The sequence below is a fragment of the Watersipora subatra genome, chromosome 2 (assembly GCF_963576615.1).
Source record: "Watersipora subatra chromosome 2, tzWatSuba1.1, whole genome shotgun sequence".
Taxonomy (NCBI): Eukaryota; Metazoa; Bryozoa; class Gymnolaemata; order Cheilostomatida; family Watersiporidae; genus Watersipora; species Watersipora subatra.
Genome location: NC_088709.1, coordinates 68,479,970 through 68,503,337, shown reverse-complemented (window position 1 = coordinate 68,503,337; position 23,368 = coordinate 68,479,970). Strand labels below are relative to the sequence as shown.

Below are 23,368 nucleotides of genomic sequence, written 5' to 3'. Positions count from 1 at the left end.
ATGCTTCATGTACTATTTTGTCATACATAATGGAAGCGGTTATCGATTCTAGTTTGGCTAGCTAAGTTGTATGAGTAAATTCTTTTCCCATTACTATTGACTGCAACAAACTTACACTATTTTCATTTTGATCCAAATTTGGCTCTATACTTATAGATAGTTTTATTGTCAACTTGTACTGATGAAGTGACATGTCTTAAAGCCTTAAATACATGTAGTTATCAAATTATATTCTCAGACAAAATTGACCGTCGATTAGCCAAAAGACATGTTGTTATCCAATTAATATATTTGTATAATATTATAATAATTTTGTCAAATTCATCTACAATGCCTTGTTATTATTCAAGAGGTTTTACAAAATACATGAAGCAGTGTAACAACAAAAATTGATCAAGCATTTAGCACCAAATAAGCTACTGATACAAGGTATATAAAATGAGAACATTTAAAGGCAATCAATCACACCTCGGAAGAAAAAATAATCTAGCTGCAATTCTTAAATGCATGTGAATATTAATGTTATATACTGAATAACAAACTTCAAAAAATTTCCATGATGAAGATAACATCCATTAATTAGTATCATCATAAATTATTTCAAACTCAAAATACTGAGGGATGTAATGAACCGAGGGCGCCTTGCTGTTTGCAGATGCTCCTGACATTTTACTTTCGAAAAGGTTTCATGTTCTTCACACAAACTTTGATGAATATGACCTATAATGGACAATTATCATAGAATAATTGCATTGTTCACAGGAAAATTATGAAGAAGTGTTAATGTATGTGTAACAAACTAGTTGAATGCTCGGGTAATAAAAAAGCCTTTGCACAGAAAATTTATTTTATTTAACACAACAACATTCTAACTTTCAAATTTCCAGATATGTTTTTGCACCAAATATGGCTAACAGACTTTTTAACAGACTTTTGTATGATCTCTATTTATATTAGTATATTTTGCTCTTTTTAAATATTTAATGATTAAATAAGTCAATTGTGAATAGCTGAGATAGGTATTTATTAAAAAATAATGACGTTTTTGGTTGTTTTCCGATCACTATCTCACTCAGTAAAAACCGCCGTAACGCCATGGAAAACTCTATAAAAACAATATAAACAATTCATTTCACTGAGAACTTGCTTTGGGGGGAAATTAACAAAAACGGCCTAGTAGAGTTCGTTATAACAAACCAGTTTTAATAACATTGACCTAAATTTGTTTAGCTTCTAAACAAATGAGAGTGGTCCCAATAAACATCCCCAATTGAGCCACAACTTTTTCGAAAGAAGTACGACAAGCAATTTCAAAAGCAAAATGTCCCACAGTTTTCCATGGCATTACGGCGGTTTTTACTGAGTGAGATAGTGATCAGAAAACAACCAAAAACGTCATTATTTTTTAATAAATACCTATCTCAGCTATTCACAATTGACTTATTTAATCATTAAATATTTAAAAAGAGCAAAATATACTAATATAAATAGAGATCATACAAAAGTCTGTTAAAAAGTCTGTTAGCCATATTTGGTGCGTAAAAATACCTCAAATTTCACACCGTGAAAAAAGTTTTTTGTAGAGTTCAAATAAATTAAGAAAAAAATTATATAACTGTGAAGGTGTTTAAATGTAAATAGAAATGGTTAAATAAAGTCTGTTTTGCTACAATTACAATGAAACATAAGTTGGTATACAATTATATGATTTTAATTTGTGCCAGAGTTGGCATCATCGGGCGAAAATGTCGTATAGAGTGATATAGAAACCCATAGTAATTATCTAATACAGACACCTTCTGGTAAAAATCATCTGCTCAAAAGCCCTGCTAAAAATCATCAAAATTTTATATACTTACTGTACATATTAAATATTAGCAACAAAATAATATGTTAATCTGAGGAACCATAGTTACCTACAGTAGCTTTAGTTTATTTACTGGTTATGATCTGCATTAAAGTTTATTATTACACTAAATGCTCCATAGTACGTACCGTAGAGAGTTTTTACCTTTGAGACTGATGTATAACATAAACGTTGAATTTCATTTAAATGAATTTATCTTACTAAAGTTGTTTTATAGCCAATTGCTAATAAAATAATGAACTTGTTCCTTTTGGCTCAGTAGTTTGTAATCACTGGCACTACAATTAGGAAAGGACTTTATTTTTAGGCTCGCATGGCGTTATAATCTTAAGCTTCTGTAGAAAAGCACAGAATCAAGGAAAAAACACCTAATTGAAAACCTTATTTATATTCTCTTAATAAAAAGAAGGAAACAGTAAGGATTGTGAAATAAAAAATCTGGTGATAGGGCTCTAAGTGAAAATGGTTTTGTCCACTCGAGACAAGACCATTTATTCAACAATTGACCATTTTACCCGCATGAAAAAGTTCGTTTCTATTTTATCAATGTGCCGCAATTATTAAGAACAAACAAGATTAATATTCATTTAATTAACAATATTATTAGTCAAAATCCAATTTGTCAAAGCTAATAACATTTTCAAATGTTCACACCAGTTGATATGCACCATAAGATAATTTCCTACATAGTCACTGGAAGAGTGTTGTTCATTTGCTGAATTTCTACACCTTCGCATGACGAATGAGTTTCAAGTACACTTGACACAACTGATATCATGTTATCTGTTGGTTAAAACCTATCAGAATGTTGATAATTGTCTGGAATAGAATTAATAACCGGACGGATGACAGCAAGGGTCAGTGAATAGTATATTGTTGTTTCGAGCTGTCAAGGCAATGTAGATTTTATTAAGGCAAATTCAAAATCTGCTGTAACTTTTTTCAAACTCGATCGACTTTTCATTCCAGTCATCATAATTCCTTTGTTTTTGAGGAAAATTTGGCTTTGAGTCTCGTGGAATGATTCATTCTTTTGTATAAATGTAAATTAATGTCAAAGACATGCATTTGTGAATATAAAGCTCTTTTAGATGAAAACCTAATATTTGTACATTGAAACTTCAGATAGATCCTAGTAAATATTGAAATGAACTTCCATCATGCAAACAAATTGTTAATGATAAGATTTAGGCTAGAGAATATATGAACCAGAGCAAGGCGCAAACAGGATTTCCAAAGACCGAATATCGCTAGCTCGCCTCTCCACATACCTGGAAGATGTCATAGAAGAAGCTCTATAGGAGTTGCTTCCTTTTGGTATGATAGGAATGGCTCTGCTAGCAGATCGTCTTTCCTAATGATGTGACAAGAGAACAAATATCAGGTGAACCAAATAGTCACCATAGCAAAAAATGGAATTATGCACCTGAAAAATTGTTACTGAAAATCTACAAGCAAATCATGATTTGAAGGAACATCATAGTAGGTCCACGCTAAAAAATGGAACACTAGGGAAATGTTTACAGATAACGGTAATCAAAGATTTTGCGCACAGGGTCAGTAAAAATGGCTAAAATTTAAAGAATCACAGCTATGTTGTACATTTACCATCCTTTTCTGTCTGACCTTATCACTCCATGATATCACATTACTATGTCTGACCTTATCCCTCAATGATATCACATACTATGTCTGACCTTATCCCTCAATGATATCACATACTATGTCTGACCTTAGCAGGTTTAAGTCCTTTAGCACAATCCTCTGCGTTCTTTAGCATCTCTGCGATCTCTTCATGACCTTTCTCCAAGGCAATATCTAGAGCAGTGCTGCCGTCCTGTAAGATTGTCAGCATTTTGTTATCAGCATATAAAAACCTCAAACCTTCATATTTATGAAGTCAACCATTTGAAATACAAGTGAAAGTATGTCAAAATTGTAGTTTGTTGGAGTAGCCATTCAAATAAGAATAATTTGTATTTTGTTTAACGCATTCCACAGCTCAAAATCTTAACACGAAATACTTGAGGTAGTTATAAATAGCATTAAATTAAACGATTTCTCTAAAAGACATAATGAATGCTTTTTTTAAAAACGATAAGGTAAATTATATTATAAGCAAGAAAGTAAATAAACAAGCTAATAATACATAACCGTTTTATCGTTTCTTTTATGCTAAATACAGGTAACTTGAAGTCATGTAGTAGATAGGTAGATCATTGGTCGAGGTCAAAATAGAAATATAGATAAACTTACTTGCTCACAATAACTGCCGTAATATACATCTTTGTAACCTAATCGAATGATCAATCTATAGGTGCTTGTTCCGGTTCTATTACTATGTTTCAAATATAACCAATACATCGCCTTTCACCTTTTTCACCATTATTACCAATTGCCAGTTATTATTCTTTGAGTACTGCTGAGCCAAACTATGTGAAAGGAAACTATGTGAAAGGAAACTATGTGAAAGGAAACTAGGTGAAAGGAAACTATGTGAAAGGAAACTATGTGAAAGGAAACTATGTGAAAGCAACCTATGTGAAAGCAAACTATGTGAAAGTAAACTATGTGAAAGCAAACTATGTGAAAGCAAACTATGTGAAAGCAAACTATGTGAAAGCAAACTATGTGAAAGCAAACTATGTGAAAGCAAACTATGTGTAAGCAAACTATGTGAAAGCAAACTATGTGAAAGCAAACTATGTGAAAGCAACCTATGTCAAAGCAAACTATGTGAAAGCAAACTATGTGAAAGCAAACAATGTGAAAGCAAACAATGTGAAAGCAAACTATGTGAAAGCAAACTATGTGAAAGCAAACAATGTGAAAGCAAACTATGTGAAAGGAAACTATGTGAAAGCAAACAATGTGAAAGCAAACTATGTGAAAGCAAACTATATGAAAGGAAACTATGTGAAAGCAAACAATGCGAAAGCAAACTATGTGAAAACAAACAATGTGAAAGCAAACTATGTGAAAGGAAACTATGTGAAAGCAAACAATGTGAAAGCAAACTATGTGAAAGGAAACTATGTGAAAGCAAACAATGTGAAAGCAAACTATGTGAAAGCAAACAATGTGAAAGCAAACTATGTGAAAGCAAACTATATGAAAGCAAACTATGTGAAAGCAAACTATGTGAAAGCAAACTATGTGAAAGCAAACTATGTGAAAGGAAACTATGTGAAAGCAAACAATGTGAAAGCAAACTATGTGAAAGCAAACTATATGAAAGGAAACTATGTGAAAGCAAACAATGCGAAAGCAAACTATGTGAAAACAAACAATGTGAAAGCAAACTATGTGAAAGGAAACTATGTGAAAGCAAACAATGTGAAAGCAAACTATGTGAAAGGAAACTATGTGAAAGCAAACAATGTGAAAGCAAACTATGTGAAAGCAAACAATGTGAAAGCAAACTATGTGAAAGCAAACTATATGAAAGCAAACTATGTGAAAGCAAACTATGTGAAAGCAAACTATGTGAAAGCAAACTATGTGAAAGCAAACTATGTGAAAGCAAACTATGTGAAAGCAAACTATGTGAAAGCAACCTATGTGAAAGCAAACTATGTGAAAGCAAACTATGTGAAAGCAAACTATGTGAAAGCAAACAATGTGAAAGCAAACAATGTGAAAGCAAACTATGTGAAAGCAAACAATGTGAAAGCAAACTATGTGAAAGGAAACTATGTGAAAGCAAACAATGTGAAAGCAAACTATGTGAAAGGAAACTATGTGAAAGCAAACAATGCGAAAGCAAACTATGTGAAAACAAACAATGTGAAAGCAAACTATGTGAAAGGAAACTATGTGAAAGCAAACAATGTGAAAGCAAACTATGTGAAAGGAAACTATGTGAAAGCAAACATTGTGAAAGGAAACTATGTTGGCAATTAAGTCATAAATTGAAACAAATATTTGATTAGATTACAACTCAAAAAATTGTTTGAACACCAATCAACCTAAAAAGTAGTTACTGGAGAAAATTTATAAAATATTCATGTCCCAGTTCTTAGACGACCTTCATGAACCAAGGTCAAAAGTGATCATCCAAGGGGAAACATTGCTAGTGCAGAAACATTGCCTTTGCTGAAATAAAATGGAAGTTTTAACTAGCTTGTAGAAGGTATGCAGTTGGAACACTCACAATAAACTTACCTGCTCTGCAAGCAAAACATTAATGTCGGGATGATCGAGCAATGTTTGTACAATATCAATATAGTTGTGCTCTGTTGCACACATGAGGGCTGTAGAACCATCTATATCTTGAATATTGACATCCGAGTTGGACTCTAACAGCAAATTGACCATCTCAGCTCTGCCATGTGACACAGCAAGCATCAGCGCTGTTTGGCCCGCCTAATAAACAGAAATCTGTCAGTTCCTCATACCACTGTATATGTACATAAATTTACATGTATATGCAGAAAACTAATTGATAACATCTCTAGACTGCTTATTTTTGCAAATTAAGATCGACTCAAAGTGGGTGATCATGTTTTTATGAAACAAATATGGCAATATATGGTAGAACCTCAAAGAATATTCCATTACAAAATCCACAAAGGCTCTGGTTCGTAGGCCTCAGAACATAGTGAGGAGCCTTCTAGGCAAAGGCAAACTATTGAGGTTTACATACTACCCATCTATAATTATGCTTGACTGTCTAATGCCTAGTTCACGTGGGTATGAAGCACCAGCATATCGGAAATACAAAATTTTTTCTGGTCATTTCATCCAACTCCCTGATTCAGCAAGCGATAATGCAAACTGTAATCTATGTGAGACTTCACATCATTGCTTCCATGTAAAAAATCAACCAACGGTATAGATCTAGCTTCATCCAATAGGAGACAACAAAATGCTTATAACTACCCAATCATATCGCTCTTTCCCCTAAACCTTTCATATATCATATCATTACATAATCGCTAGGAAACTTTAACCAATTCATTATTTTGGCCAAAACCAATTTCTTTCCCGTTTCCTTTGAGATTCATAATGTGAAATCATCATTAGTGATTTTAGTGCAACTTTCTTATGGTCTATCTAATCATATAAACGGTTCATACACTTATGTTTTCCGAGTTTGTTGCGGCTGCTATAACAGGCCTGTCATATATGAAATCAATGCTGTTGATGGAACAAGTTTCAAGTTGCTGGTGCGTCTAGTCTCATCAGTATTTTGATCACTAAGAAACTCTTCAGGTGACATCGAAATTTTATAAAAAGTAACAGATTTTTATTCATCACATACAATATGACAATAAGGAAAATTTATAATTTTTAGCATTATCATTTGTTTATGTTCCGAGTAATTAATATCGATAGAGCGATTTCCTGATTTAATCAATAAGCATTGGAAGAGAGAAGCTTTCTATGCAAACACTGCAGGCTCACTGTCGGTATCAACATTGACTGGCTAATGTGATGAAACAGCCACTACATCTAATATAGTTGCTATGCTCACTTATCAACCTAGAAAAAAGGAGAACCTGCATCAAATTTTTTATACCTCGGACTAGTATAAATTTTTTTACTTTAGTCTTTACTACAACAAGATGGGTGTCTGATTGCAATTTTTTGCAAACCTCCAACTCAAGCAATGGTTGGAGGTTTGTAAAAATATTGCACCAAATGAGATTTAAGCACACAACATTCATTATCACCATTCTTCACACAAGCACCTGCACCAATCAGCCGCCTTCTAGCTGATTAGAATAATTGTACACATGCTTATTATCGGCACACTTGACAATCTCTCATGGTACATTAGACTGCTCAGGTTCTAGAATGGTAATAAATTACATAACGTAGATTGTATGTTATTTGCACTCTTAGGAACATTTACTAAAGTTAATAAATTGTTTACAATCCAAATAAAGATGAGAAAAGTTTAGAATAGGTAATTCTAGCAGTTCTTAACGTTAAGTCTAAAATGCATAAATAAAGTTTCTAAAAGGTTAGTAAAAATCTGTAGATGCTTATTAACTGTAGTGTATGTATTTGGTCAAAATGCTGTAGAATTGATCCTTGGAGAAAACTTTGAATAGGTTGCCCAATTGGCTATGTTATGCCACAAATAGCTTGCACAAAAAGTGCCAATATAAATAATTCCAAACACTATGCAATAGAGCATCAGACATCTTGAAAAAATATAGATGTGATTTGGTGATAAACATACATAAATTGACAACAACATATTTAAGTTTTGAGCACAAATAACAAAGCCCCGACTTTGCTCTTGAAGTTGCGATACTGTCATAGGCTCACCAAATGGCTTAGTGGTCTAGAATGCCCGACCTTCAAACATGAGGTTGCAATTTGATTGCTAAAGAGGCCACCAGTGGTGACAGGAATGGTAAATAAATCTAAATCTGCAACTTGGCATGCCTCCAGTTGTCGACGTTTCCTTGTCACTAGACTCAGACATGTCCAGCCGAGATCACATAGGCATTGTTGGCTCAACAATGCTCTTAAAAACACGCACAGCCTCCACTTGCGGTAAAATTAGCAAGTGTTATTCTAGATCTTCAAGGAATTTCATACAGGTGCACCCATGCCATGTGTCTATGGAAGGCGCCATAGATATATTTATGCTTCCAATACTAAGTTCTATGTTAGGACGTGATTATATTTTTCAGTTGCAGCATTGGATACGTAAAAGTACACTTAAAATTAATCAAGGGACCTACTGAAACAGCCCATTTCAAACAGCTAGTTTGAAATGACTGAAAACAAGACTGAAAACAAAAATTTACTATACTTGGTGTAACAAAACAAAGCAGATGAGACTATTGTCAAATGCTAAAAAAATATCGCTGGTAAAGGTAATTCACCAAAGTATTCTACGTAATACTTTGCTTGTAATTAGTACAGAAAGCATTGGTCAGCAGTATCTGAAAGGCCTGTGAGTCCATTTTTTCCAAATAATCTAGTGCTAAAGGAGACAAGCTATAGGCATCACCTGAGCTGCAGTCATGTTGACATCAGCATTAAGAAGAAGGAGTCGAAGAGCATTTCTGTCCACCTCACTACGAGCATCACACAATGCCGCTAGCATGACAGGGGTGTAGCCAGCTTTGTTCTGTATATTTGCATTTACCACACCTGTCTGCAGCAGAGCCCTCATCACCTCATAGTTGATGTTGGAAACAGCGTAGTGAAGCGCAGTGTTGCCCTGCAGAACCAGACATATTGTCATCAAACACAGGAACTTGGAGTTAGCTTCCCTTTACACAGGAGATATACATGTACATGCATGTGATTGTTGTAGACTTCGAGAATGAAAGACCTTCCATATTGTAAGAAACTATCATAATGCACGTAATAAGCACTTGAGAGGCTTTTGCCAAAAAATGGTTATCATATGAACAGCGAGTACTGGTAATAAGGATGTCATAATCTGTAGTTATTTTTACGAGGCTGACATGATGTAGAAAGTTACAAAAAACTTTTCACAGAAAATACGACAATATTTCTATGACATTTGGTAAACAATCAAAATCCAAAAACTTGGAAAACCATATAGATTCATTTTCAGTGATTTTTACCACCCATTCTAAAATGAATAAACAGTAATATTAATTAAGTTCAAACAAAAACAAGTTTACAATTTAAAAATTGTGGATCATAAACCGATAGTTATAGACAGCCTGAAATGAAAGACAGTAAAATTATTGAGTTCTGTTCACTAACCTTGCCCATATTTTGCTCTCAATAATACACAAGTTTATAGAATTATTCACAGTTTTTACTTAAAAAAAACCTTAAAAACTTAAAATTTTTACTTAAAAACCTTGTGAACAAATAATAACTATTGAGATATGAAAATGTTTTGTTAAAATAACTCGAGTAACTAGTAGGAGTTATCTTCCTAAAAACAACCAGGAAGATAACTCCTAGTTGTAATAATTGCATTGGCAAAATAATCAACTTACTAAAACCAAAATTAAAATTGTCTCTTGCTCTATGATTTTTTTAAAGGTTTAACAACGAAGACAGCTATACTTTTTTTAACCATAATGTGGCTATCTGTTCGTCAGCAGGATCTCATTTGGCTCATTGTCTTAGGTCATTTTGAAATTACCTGTGTTTACGTAATTACATACAAATTACCTTATGTTTACATAATTACATACAAATTACCTATGTTTACATAATTACACACAAATTACCAATGTTTACATAATTACATACAAATTACCAATGTTTGAATAGTATTAAAAAATGCTTGATGCTTTCCTATTATGGTCATAAAATCATCGATGCCAAGATTGCTAGTCGTAGTAGCGGTGAGATGGGGAAGAAAGGAGCGATCTTTTCAATTATTTAGCAACATGTAATAGAAAACCTTTCGCAAACATCCTCGGATCAATTCTTTAAAAACCTACTAAACCAACTAACTAAAAGGAAGAACATGGAAACTAATGTTTTGAGATTTTAGATAGTAACTAAGAATGATGAGCAACCATTGAACCATGTTTTCAAAAAATAAATTTTGATAAACGATTATTAAAGATAATGCTGAATACATAATTTGATTGGCTAACATGTGATAAGTGATAAGAAATATCACAACATCAACACATTTGGCTAGAAAAGTATCAGCGCATCGTTTCTGTTACATATATTGGTTCTTTAAAGCACCAACCGGAGGAACAATGGCTCTAAAAAAAATTGTGTTTTATTTATATACTAGCTGTACCACCCGACGTTGCCCGTGTAATAGAAGAGTATTTGGACAGAAAATTGATTTGTATTTAACATATTACAACATTTGCCATTCTAACTTTCAAACTACATATTGTGGGAAAAGTTTTTTGTCTTATAAACAATGAGAAGTAGTGAGAGTTTTGCTATTAGGGCCATTAGGCAGTTTAATAATGTGAGCGAACAGCTTCTCATGATGTTATGCTATGACCCGCGGCATACGTAAAGCAGTTAGGTATAGCGCTGATATAATGCTTTATATTGGTTGGCAAGCAACTGTTCCTAGTTAGTTAGTTACTAGTCCAGTGGGCTAGATGTAAGACCTGTGAACAGCTTGTTGCGAGATCGAATCCTCGTCGGCACATAATATATATTTTAAGATCTATAGCCGGATTTCAGACGAACAGACACACGGACTTTGAAATATATATATAAAAAAAAAACAACAAAAAAGATTTTATATGTCAACAATAAATTAAAACAAATATATTCGAACTCTTATTAGAGCATTGTCCATCTGCCCGCTTGTCTATTTGTCTCCAGTATTTGAGGTTAGGATAAAAGATAACTTCTGATAATACTCCAACATGTGGAATTCAGATAGGCGGACTGACACTGTAAGACTTGCAACAATTGATCATTTTTAAGTATGCCTGAATAAACGCATGGTTACTGATTCTCTGTGGTTGATCGACACGATCATTAACGATGAACTTGACAGCCGGAGTATAGACATATATATATACTAGCTGAATGCCTGGCGTTGCACAGGTATTAAAAAAGTTTTTGTACAGAAAATTTACTTTTAATCAACATATTCAACAAGAACATGTACCATTCTAACCTTTAAATGAATGTATTTGTTTATGTCTGAGTGCTTGGCTATTTCTGCTTACTGTGTTGATTTCTGTGTAATTCATACCATGCCGGCCGCAGTGCCTGCTACAGATTTATACTGATTGCAATAGTCTTTTGGCTAGATGAGTTTACACAATTTTCTTCATTTATATGGGCATGCATTTTTCTTCCGGTATGGCTTCACAGATTTTTCTTCTGGTATGGCTTCACAGATTTTTCTTCTGGTATGGCTTTACGCATAAAGCGAGTTGCAGTGTCTAATGTGAAGCCGTGAAAAATTGAGATGTATTCCAAGTATGTGCCAAATTTATTCATTGTATTATTTTAGTTGGACAGTGTAGTGTATTGGGTAAAAGGATGTCCACAAAACTGGAGGTTGTGAGTTCAAGGTTAGTTCGCAGCAGGTATCTCACTCTTAAAACTTTATCGTTATAGCTGCACAGACGGGGGAACAGACTAACATTGATATTTATTGATATAAGATATATATCAAAGAAGTTTGCTGTTTTCTCTCACAAGTTTGGCAAGAGAGAAAGCGATCTTTTAAAGGTAAACTATGAGACTCCTGTTGTTCAAATCGAATTTGAAAAGTTGCACGACTTGACACTCTAAGTTATGTGGAATTTTTTACGTAATACGCAGCACAAACTTTACAAAAACTCTGTGCTTTATGTGGAATTTACGTTATAAGAGGTGTCTGTTGTAGGGATGTCTACTGCACTATTGCTCAATAGAGAATCATCACAAGTCTATTGGACTACAATTGGTGAAACCTCTGTACATGTAATGCTCTAGACTTGACTGGTCATCGCTAAGAAAAAATTGCAATAGATAATGAAACTTTTGCAAAGGGAAACTATGGTATGGATGATTTTTAAGATTATTATATATTAGTGTGACCTTTTATTAAAGTGCAGATGTCATAGGCTAACTACTTACTAAAGCCTGGTTCCCATATCGATTGTTAGACTCTGGCGGTAACATGCGCAGCAAAACGCTTGCGACGCTAAGCTCTACGGGCTATGTTCACATAAAGCCACATCGTTAATAATATCGTAAATATAATTGCGGAATCAAATAAAATGTTCGCTCGCTCGCCATGCCGTTCCTATAAAGGTGACCTTTACTAGCACAGTGCATTTCAGGAATGCTTTGCCTGCGGCCGTTTGCGAAATTTGAACAGCACTAAACTATTGCGATGCCGCCGGCAACCACCGGCGGCCCTCGTCGCATACACTCCCATTTCATCGCTAATAGCCTGCGGTGTGTCGCCAGTGCTTTCCGACGTATATGGGAACCAGGCTTTATCCAAAATTTATTGTACGAAACCTACATATGCAACATCCAAAGGTTGTGTCAAGCAACATTTCTTGTGCTTTTTCACACATCACGTTGCTCGTGGTGTGCAATAAGTTAATTCTCTTTTGTGAACTTTTGCTGCGATAGATTTGTACAATATATTACAATTAGTAGAGTCAGCTTATGCGCTAATTCGCTGCTTGATGGCAACTTTCTAGAGTCGGCTTACAAGCGGGAATCAACGGTACATGTAGATGTAAGTATTTACTTGAATGTACTTACATTTCCATCAGTCATGTTGAGAACGTACTCTAACAAGAGATCAGAATGCTCTTCAGAGATGTATTTGATTAAATAGTTGATGTCATCCTCACTTGAGAGACGTCCACAAGCTATGTCAAACCACTTCTCTTGCAATATGCTCCGTGCCTCTGACTGTAACAATCGCATCTATTCTATGGTTATGGCAATATGCTCCGTGCCTCTGACTGTAACAATTGCATCTATTCTATGGTTATGGCAACATGCTCCGTGCCTCTGACTGTAACAATTGCATCTATTCTATGGTTATGGCAATATGCTCCGTGCCTCTGACTGCAACAATTGCATCTATTCTATGGTTATGGCAATATGCTCCGTGCCTCTGACTGCAACAATTGCATCTATTCTATGGTTATGGCAATATGCTCCGTGCCTCTGACTGCAACAATTGCATATATTCTATGGTTATGGCAATATGCTCCGTGCCTCTGACTGCAACAATTGCATCTATTCTATGATTATGGCAATATGCTCCGTGCCTCTAACTGTAACAATTGCATCTATTCTATGGTTATGGCAATATGCTCCGTGCCTGTGACTGTAACAATATGCATCTATTCTATGGTTATGGCAATATGCTCCGTGCCTCTGACTGTAACAATTGCATCTATTCTATGGTTATGGCAATATGCTCCGTGCCTCTGACTGTAACAATCGCATCTATTCTATGGTTATGGCAATATGCTCCGTGCCTCTGACTGTAACAATATGCATCTATTCTATGGTTATGGCAATATGCTCCGTGCCTCTGACTGCAACAATTGCATCTATTCTATGGTTATGGCAATATGCTCCGTGCCTCTGACTGTAACAATATGCATCTATTCTATGGTTATGGCAATATGCTCCGTGCCTCTGACTGTAACAATTGCATCTATTCTATGGTTATGGCAATATGCTCCGTGCCTCTAACTGTAACAATTGCATCTATTCTATGGTTATGGCAATATGCTCCGTGCCTCTGACTGTAACAATATGCATCTATTCTATGGTTATGGCAATATGCTCCGTGCCTCTGACTGTAACAATATGCATCTATTCTATGGTTATGGCAATATGCTCCGTGCCTCTGACTGCAACAATTGCATCTATTCTATGGTTATGGCAATATGCTCCGTGCCTCTGACTGTAACAATATGCATCTATTCTATGGTTATGGCAATATGCTCCGTGCCTCTGACTGTAACAATTGCATCTATTCTATGGTTATGGCAATATGCTCCGTGCCTCTAACTGTAACAATTGCATCTATTCTATGGTTATGGCAATATGCTCCGTGCCTCTGACTGTAACAATATGCATCTATTCTATGGTTATGGCAATATGCTCCGTGCCTCTGACTGCAACAATTGCATCTATTCTATGGTTATGGCAATATGCTCCGTGCCTCTAACTGTAACAATTGCATCTATTCTTGCGGCTTTAAGACAGTTAATAGCACTAGATTGCAGAAGCATTTGAGCAGTTTTTGCATTGTTGGTTTATAGGTCAGAAGTCATATCACTGCGACTCCAATAGTCAGAAATTGGTTCTTCAAAGCATTGTTGTGATGATTTGTTATTTCAAAGAAACATTTTCCCCCAATGTTTATCCCTCAAAGAATCAATAAATGGAAAGATTCTTTAAAGGTTGACTTGCAACAAAATTCACATTACAGTTATTTGGTATCAAAAGATTCACTATGTCTTAGTTTGCGGTGTTGTAGGTGGAAAATATGTAGAAACGTGATTACAAGCTTTTAAAAGCGAAAAAACGAACAGTTAATCGCAGCCGTTACGAATGCGCCGCAGGCTGTGATAATTTCGATTATCACCTGTGATAATCGAAAAATGTTGCACAAATTATTCGTAAAGTGTGGGTCACATGATCAGATTACGACTAGACGATTAGACAAAGCCGAAACAAAACTGTATAGTAGCGAGCATCTATATTTGATACGGAGTCTTCGGTAAAACCCGAAGTGTTTGTCATAAACTAGTGCTATGAGAAGTTTTATATTGGGCCTTTTAATGGCCTTTCAACAGACGCGAGAACATCACGTGACAAAACAATAAATAAGTTTCATGACTACGTCAGAGAAATAAACTGATTCCAATCTACGGCAGCTTTTCATTTTTGAGCTTTTAAGAGCTTGTAATCACATTTCCACATATTTGGCACTTACAACACAGCGGAGTAAGACATGGTGAATCTTTTGATACCAAATAACTGTAATGTGAATTTTGTTGCAAGTCAACCTTTAACTAACAGAGATGAAAATGTTCAAGATCTCAGCTGCTCTGAGCATGATCTAGCTTGTATCAAAGACAGCCCGTTGAAATTTTTATCACGGTCATTACTACAAGTTATTATAACATAAAATATTATGTTTATCGTTATTTCAATCAATAAATTTAATTAGACGATTTTCAATATTTTAATTTATTATTTATGATTAATAAATATAATATTTGTAATATATTATAATATATATTACAAGATATTATATTTGTATTATAATATATATATTTGCTTGTTGTTAACCAGTTGAAGCTGTTTTTACTATCAGTTTCTGATACCAGTGGCTCTCATCTGTGTTCGTTAATATTATATTACAAATATAATATATTATATTTGTAATATAATATATTATATTACAAATATAATATATTATGATATATTATATTTGTAATATAATATATTATATTTGTAATATAATATAAACAAACACAGATGAGATCCACTGGCATTGGGAATTGATAGCAAAAACAGCTTCAACTGGTTAACAACAAGCGAGCCAGTTTACTGGCTGATTAGTTTATTACCGGTATATGGAGTTATCTACCTACATTGGTTTATTATATGGAGTTATCTACCTACATTCTACTCTTCGCTGAATGTATTTAAACCAAACTGCAATTATATCATTAATGGAATAGCAACTAGCACAAGGAATATCTTCAGAGCAAGCATAAAAAACCAGTGAGAAACCCTTGTGTCTTTATCAAGCAATACTCTACTCTGGTGTATTCTCGCACTCATATGTGAGTCTGTGTTGAGTAACAGCACAAACAAATGAATGTCAACAACCATTAATTTGTGACATTTAGTGCACTCTGCAGAACTAAGTTTGAGGAAAACTAAATGCTTCCTGCACATACTATTTCTGTCTCTCCAACCTGTCAGAATCTGTTGAAGTAGGTATACAACGAAATGGAAAAATGAAATAATTATCAACTTACGAATCTACCATATACTGTTTTTACACAGCATTCTTTAGCGCTTGAGAGATTAAGAGGAGGTAGTGCCTAATTATGAGTATATATATTCTATAGTACATACAGTAAATAGTACCTAGTTATGAGTATATATATTCTATAGTACATACAGTGAATAGTACCTAGTTATGAGTATGTATATACTAAGTGCATACAGTAGATAGTACCTAGTTATGAGTATATATATTCTATAGTACATACAGTGAAAAGTACATAGTTATGAGTATATATATACTATAGTATATAGAGTAGAAAGTACCTAGTTAAAGACATTGAGACTATGGTGCTTACCGTTTGAGCTGTGACCGATTTGCTTCTAGTAGCAAGATGCTCTCTGAGAACAGTACAGGCAGCTGAAAGCTCGGAGTCAATCTTTGATCTACGAGAAAGCAGAGTTAAGCAAAGGCTATTCATCAGAATGACCAACCAGATGCCTATGTAAAAATATGACCTGTTTGGGGAGTAAATTATTGTGTTGTATTTGTGAATATGGTTACAATATTTGTATACTATCTCAAACAAATTAGGATGAGGCATAGTCTGTGTTTACTGTTTTCTAATATTGGTCCGAAATATAGCAAAAACCTCAACCATAGCAACATTATATTTGAAGCTATCTAAAGCCAACATATTTCTAAATCTCCAGGTCTAAACTACTTGAAACCATTTCAAACTCACTTCTGGCTGGCATCGTCTGCAAATTTTACTCCGTTTTTCTTGTTACGTGGTGAACTTTTGTCTCTCAAAAGTGATCTGGTGGAATGAGACTGAGAGCTTTGGGTACCAGATGAGGATGTCAGCCCACTTGACATTTCCTCTATGGTATACCTAAAAAGTACCTCACATTAGCAAGCTACCCGTTGACCTTTTCACTACAGCTGCAATCTGCAGCACAGGTATGAACCACATCCACTTTGTATAGAAGTACAGATCCAATGAGGTATGAAACCGTTAAAAAGAATTGGGATTTTACGCAAATATTTTAATTTGGCACGAGAGCAGTTATGGAAAACATGGTATGTACAAGATATCTTATGAATAGAGATGTGGTCATTTTGACAAATTAAGTACGATAGAGTTGGTGTTTGAGTAGGTAGAAAAGAAGGTTAGAATGTTGATGCTACCTGGACTTGAGTGGATTGCCATGCAGTTCAGTCTTATTCCTCTCATCATTAACATTCTCTCCTGTACTGCTGTATGTCATAGAGCTACCATAGCCTTGCATCCGGTCTGCATGACCTCTCGGTTTTGACCCTGAGTAGTTCGCACCTACCAAGACCAGCGCATCACAGAGTACAATGTGTGGGTTCAGTAAATTATAGTAATACTAGCTGCTGAATTGTACGATTAGATGGAAATACAAACCAAAATAATCGAAATCCGACAGCGAAGGAAGTTTTTTAGAAGTACTTGAGAAGGTTCTCTCTATAGTTCTCTCAGACTTGAGGGTGCCACCTGACTCTATAACGAGTTAAAAAAATTCTGCATATCGAAAACATAATTTTAGGCATTACACCACTGTACTTGTACAGTAACAAAGGAACATACCACTATGTAGTAGTACCTTGAGATACGAACTTGATGTGTTCTAGGACTGAGCTCATATATCAATTCACTCATATCGCAAGTCAGTTTTTTTAATATAAAATAAATAACAACAAATTAATCTGTTCTCACCTACCAAAAGACATCTGAAGACAGGACATTCCATTGAAAAAAAACATGTCCTTAATTGTTCTAATACACCACCTATGCTCACAAAGTAATGAATATCCTACCTACCTAGTGGTTTAATATCTCCAATAAAATATAACATTAGTGCTGTATGTAGTTTTTACCTTCGATAGACAGTAGCGGCTAACGACAGTGTGAGAGAGACTTGAAGGCACATTATACTTATGGCTCCCTTAACTTTTTGGGATGCTATGATGTAATATAAACTTTAAATACAACTTAAATGAATTTAGTTTACCAAGTGCACACCTAAAATAGGCTTTAATATTACGCTAAACTTGATTATAATTTTTTTACGTGTTCATTTTCATTATCTTCTGTCGGCTTGGCTCTATTTGACTCGCTTTAGACAGGCTGTCACCATCACTTTTAACTAGCCTTTTAAAATCCCTTTTGATCTGACACAAAAGAACGAGTGATGTTGTTCTCATAGGCAACTTCTCAATACACAGTTCGCAGTTCCCAATGACAACCTGTTGGGACTTTGCAGTTCCCAATGCGGCCACCCAGCGGCCGCATTGGGAACTGTCTCATAATTATGCTCATTTCTCAAATTTGTCTCATCTCATGGAAAACCTTGCTCAGAACGTTCCTCACATCTTTAATTTCTCAGATATCAGGACACTTGTCTCTGAAGATATTACTGTACTTGTAGAGCAATTAGTCAGCACTGCTGCCTCAACAAGTTTAAAAACATTTGAGGGGCTCATATTAGTTTATCCTACTGAGAGTGTTATTTCATTCCAGATAATTCAGAGAGTAGTTATACTGAAAATTATTTTATGTGCTGCTCTGAAAAGCGATAGAATTTTTACAGTGAAACAAATTTAATAAAATACACTCTCGTCTTACGATAAAACTTGCTTTATGATACAATAGTTTTGGCGTATCAAGAAAATCTCTGATAAACTTTTGATGTAGAAATATTTCTGTACTTACTGCTTGCATACAACTGACCGAAAACTTCAAACATCTCAACCTCATAGTCAACAGTAGGTGGCAAGAGACATACAAATATTTACACTGATCAAAAGAAAATGATACTTACCTTTAGTCTCCGTTGTTTCCCTGACACTGGTATATGGTTACTTACCTTTAGTTTCCGTTGTTTCCCTGACACTGGTATATGGTTACTTACCTTTAGTCTCTGTTGCTTCCCTGACACTGGTATATGGTTACTTACCTTTAGTCTCTGTTGTTTCCTTGACACTGGTATATGGTTACTTACCTTTAGTCTCCGTTGTTTCCCTGACACTGGTATATGGTTACTTACCTTTAGTCTCCGTTGTTTCCTTGACACTGGTATATGGTTACTTACCTTTAGTCTCCGTTGTTTCCTTGACACTGGTATATGGTTACTTACCTTTAGTCTCCGTTGTTTCCCTGACACTGGTATATGGTTTCTCTTCACAGATAACAGTTTTGGTAGATGAAGATGTCGGGCTAAGATAAGCAAACTGGCGGTCATTCAGTTGACTTCGACTATCTCCAGACAATGACCTTGATCTGACCTTTACATGTTTACGCGATTCTAAAATAGAATAGTTAAATTTAACATACTTAACCTAACTATCCAGAGTAAGCTTGTAATTGTGATTGACAACATCTAGGTTGGGGTGCAGCAGGAATTATGATAGACTGTTACATTCAAAACACTAGTATACTTCTGGTAGGGTATTGCCTGGGCTAAGAAATGTTTATGGTGTCGATTCATATCAATCTAGCAGAAAAATTGAATTAGACAATTATTCACATAGCAATATACAGTGGTGATCGCATTTATGGGACCACTTTAAATGAACACACTGTTTGTTGTTAATTCATATATTGTTCCGTCGGTATTACGTGAATTATGACAATATCCACATCAATGGAAAGCTCAAAATGTACTGGATAAGAATATTATGTAAAACTAACTGATATTTGCTTTATTAGTTTGATTTTAGTACAGTATGCCATTTTTAATATGGCATTTTCAGCATAAGGCAGTACATCAGTCCAAAACAAATGTTCTATTAAATTTGTGGAAAACAAAACTTAATTTGACATAATTTTAGAACATAGCTCTATAAAAGTTAATTGGAGTGTTTTTAAGTTCCTTTAGAAGTCTAGAAGCTATAAGCCTAGACTGACCTGATAGGATATAATGGGTGCCCATGCAACAGATTTTATTACTAGAGCGCACCTTTGGGGTAGACAGAATGTTTAGAAAATTTGCTTTTCAATTATGTATAATATGTATGATCTGAGATGATAGGGAAAGGGAGTTTATGCAATAAATGAAAAATATTATTATGAAATTACCAGGCGTTCCCATAAATGTGATTTTCACTGTATAACTGATCCCGTATTCAATAACTAATAAATAGCAACATATTGCTAATCAAACATTCAATAATCCACAACTTGTTAAGTAATAGCCCCATAAGATACTGGTACAATTACAAGTTTACACAGCTTCACAGTGCTGCATTTAGCAGGTTAACTAGTAAGAAATAGCGTACTACTCATTGAAATGATATTATCCTTCGCTTTTTCTTGACGTCATTCTTATGGACACCTTTATGGACACATTTTATCTTTAAAAACACGAAGCTTCTGCAATTAATTATTGCAAACAATGCTTTTGTTTGCAAATTTTTTATTTTAGTATCAAAACAACACCGAAAAATACTATTAATCAAGAGAATGACAATCATTTTCTACAAATATGGCGGCTTTTTCGTGGACAAGCTCATGTGCAAATAGGGTGATAGTGTAAAAAAATGATAGATTACAGTGAGATTGACAACTTGCATGTTGGCATGCCATGTCTGTAGCCCTTGCTGGTTAAACATAAAATGCTCAATATACAAGGAGTGAATAGACTACAGTAATACCTCTATACTAAGCAGTGAATAGACTACAGTAATACCTCTATACTAAGCAGTGAATAGACTACAGTAATACATCTATACTAAGCAGTGAATAGACTACAGTAATACCTCTATACTAAGCAGTGAATAGACTACAGTAATACCTCGATACTAAGCAGTGAATAGACTGCAGTAATACCTCTATACTAAGCAGTGAATAGACTACAGTAATACCTCGATACTAAGCAGTGAATAGACTACAGTAATACATCTATACTAAGCAGTGAATAGACTACAGTAATACCTCGATACTAAGCAGTGAATAGACTACAGTAATACCTCGATACTAAGCAGTGAATAGACTACAGTAATACATCTATACTAAGCAGTGAATAGACTACAGTAATACCTCGATACTAAGCAGTGAATAGACTACAGTAATACCTCGATACTAAGCAGTGAATAGACTACAGTAATACATCTATACTAAGCAGTGAATAGACTACAGTAATACCTCGATACTAAGCAGTGAATAGACTACAGTAATACCTCGATACTAAGCAGTGAATAGACTACAGTAATACATCTATACTAAGCAGTGAATAGACTACAGTAATACATCTATACTAAGCAGTGAATAGACTACAGTAATACCTCGATACTAAGCAGTGAATAGACTACAGTAATACCTCGATACTAAGCAGTGAATAGACTACAGTAATACATCTATACTAAGCAGTGAATAGACTACAGTAATACCTCGATACTAAGCAGTGAATAGACTACAGTAATACCTCGATACTAAGCAGTGAATAGACTACAGTAATACATCTATACTAAGCAGTGAATAGACTACAGTAATACCTCGATACTAAGCAGTGAATAGACTACAGTAATACCTCGATACTAAGCAGTGAATAGACTACAGTAATACATCTATACTAAGCAGTGAATAGACTACAGTAATACCTCGATACTAAGCAGTGAATAGACTACAGTAATACCTCGATACTAAGCAGTGAATAGACTACAGTAATACATCTATACTAAGCAGTGAATAGACTACAGTAATACCTCGATACTAAGCAGTGAATAGACTACAGTAATACATCTATACTAAGCAGTGAATAGACTACAGTAATACCTCTATACTAAGCAGTGAATAGACTACAGTAATACCTCGATACTAAGCAGTGAATACACTACAGTAATACATCTATACTAAGCAGTGAATAGACTACATTAATACCTCTATACTAAGCAGTGAATAGACTACAGTAATACATCTACACTAAGCAGTGAATAGACTACAGTAATACCACTATACTAAGCAGTGAATAGACTACAGTAATACCTCTATACTAAGCAGTGAATAGACTACAGTAAAACCTCTATACTAAGCAGTGAATAGACTACAGTAATACCTCTATACTAAGCAGTGAATAGACTACCGTAATACATCTATACTAAGCAGTGAATAGACTACAGTAATACATCTATACTAAGCAGTGAATAGACTACAGTAATACCTCTATACTAAGCAGTGAATAGACTACAGTAATACCTCTATACTAAACAGTGAATAGACTACAGTAATACAGGGCTGTATTGTCCAAAGAAAAAGTGGTCAGGAGACTTTCAATTAGTAGTTGCCGAAGGCCCGACTGGTCGTGCGGGGAGGGTCTGGGAGGGGAGCTGAAGAGCCTTCCCAGAGAAGGGGGGTTCGGGGGCCCTCCCCCGAGAAAATTTTGAGAATTAAAAGCAAAATTAAAGCGTTTCAAAGTGTATCTTGTACTATTTAAGATGGATATCCAGGTCCTGCCAAGGTGAGTCATTTCATGTCTTGCAAAGAGAGCTTGCTACAGAGTTACATAGTTTTGAATTGTAACCATGTATATGTATATTTTTTTATTATTTATTATGTATGTATATTTTTTTATTATTTATTATTTTATTATTTTTATTTATTATTTATTATTTTTTTATTATTTTTTGTTTTTGAGGTTGTAATTTTAGTCTATACTTTTGATTGTACAAACTTGAGGCCTGCACAATATATTCATATGAATATCTGCAGGATCTATTTATACCGATACCGATACCGATATTTACATTTATATTCATAAATATACATACATGTACATGTGTACATAGAAGATTAATTGTTATAGCTTGACACTTGTCTTTTAAAATTCAAATTTAAGAGCACCTGCTTTAGTTACATAAATAAGTATAAATAATATATTACATGCACCAAGGAAAGACAACAAATAGATTACTTGGCCTGCTAAAAACTTGCTATGTTTAAATTATGGCCACCTAGGAATACAATGACCAACAAACTTGGCCTGCAAACACAAACATACATGTACATGTGTACATAGAAGATTGATTGTTATAGCTTGACACTTGTCTTTTAAAAAGCTCTTCTTCTGTCAATGTGTCCATGGCAGAAATCT

At 34.6% G+C, this 23,368-nt stretch overlaps 1 protein-coding gene across 5 annotated transcripts in view; it reads right to left on the bottom strand.

The window, feature by feature from the left end:
- Nucleotides 1–282: 282 nt before the first annotated feature.
- The window catches only part of LOC137387064 (KN motif and ankyrin repeat domain-containing protein 1-like), a 67,903-nt gene continuing 44,817 nt past the window's right edge, over nucleotides 283–23,368 (bottom strand). For all 5 annotated transcript variants that reach the window (XM_068073349.1, XM_068073353.1, XM_068073351.1 and 2 more), the window contains 11 exons: nucleotides 19,418–19,585; nucleotides 17,686–17,781; nucleotides 17,445–17,589; nucleotides 16,999–17,148; nucleotides 16,612–16,699; nucleotides 13,025–13,177; nucleotides 8,841–9,053; nucleotides 6,032–6,232; nucleotides 3,600–3,704; nucleotides 3,139–3,221; nucleotides 283–720 (listed from right to left, as the gene is read on the bottom strand). In XM_068073349.1, the coding sequence (XP_067929450.1) occupies nucleotides 696–720; nucleotides 3,139–3,221; nucleotides 3,600–3,704; nucleotides 6,032–6,232; nucleotides 8,841–9,053; nucleotides 13,025–13,177; nucleotides 16,612–16,699; nucleotides 16,999–17,148; nucleotides 17,445–17,589; nucleotides 17,686–17,781; nucleotides 19,418–19,585 (1,427 nt within the window). In that variant the 3' untranslated portion in view covers nucleotides 283–695. The remainder of the gene's footprint in view (nucleotides 721–3,138; nucleotides 3,222–3,599; nucleotides 3,705–6,031; nucleotides 6,233–8,840; nucleotides 9,054–13,024; nucleotides 13,178–16,611; nucleotides 16,700–16,998; nucleotides 17,149–17,444; nucleotides 17,590–17,685; nucleotides 17,782–19,417; nucleotides 19,586–23,368) is intronic.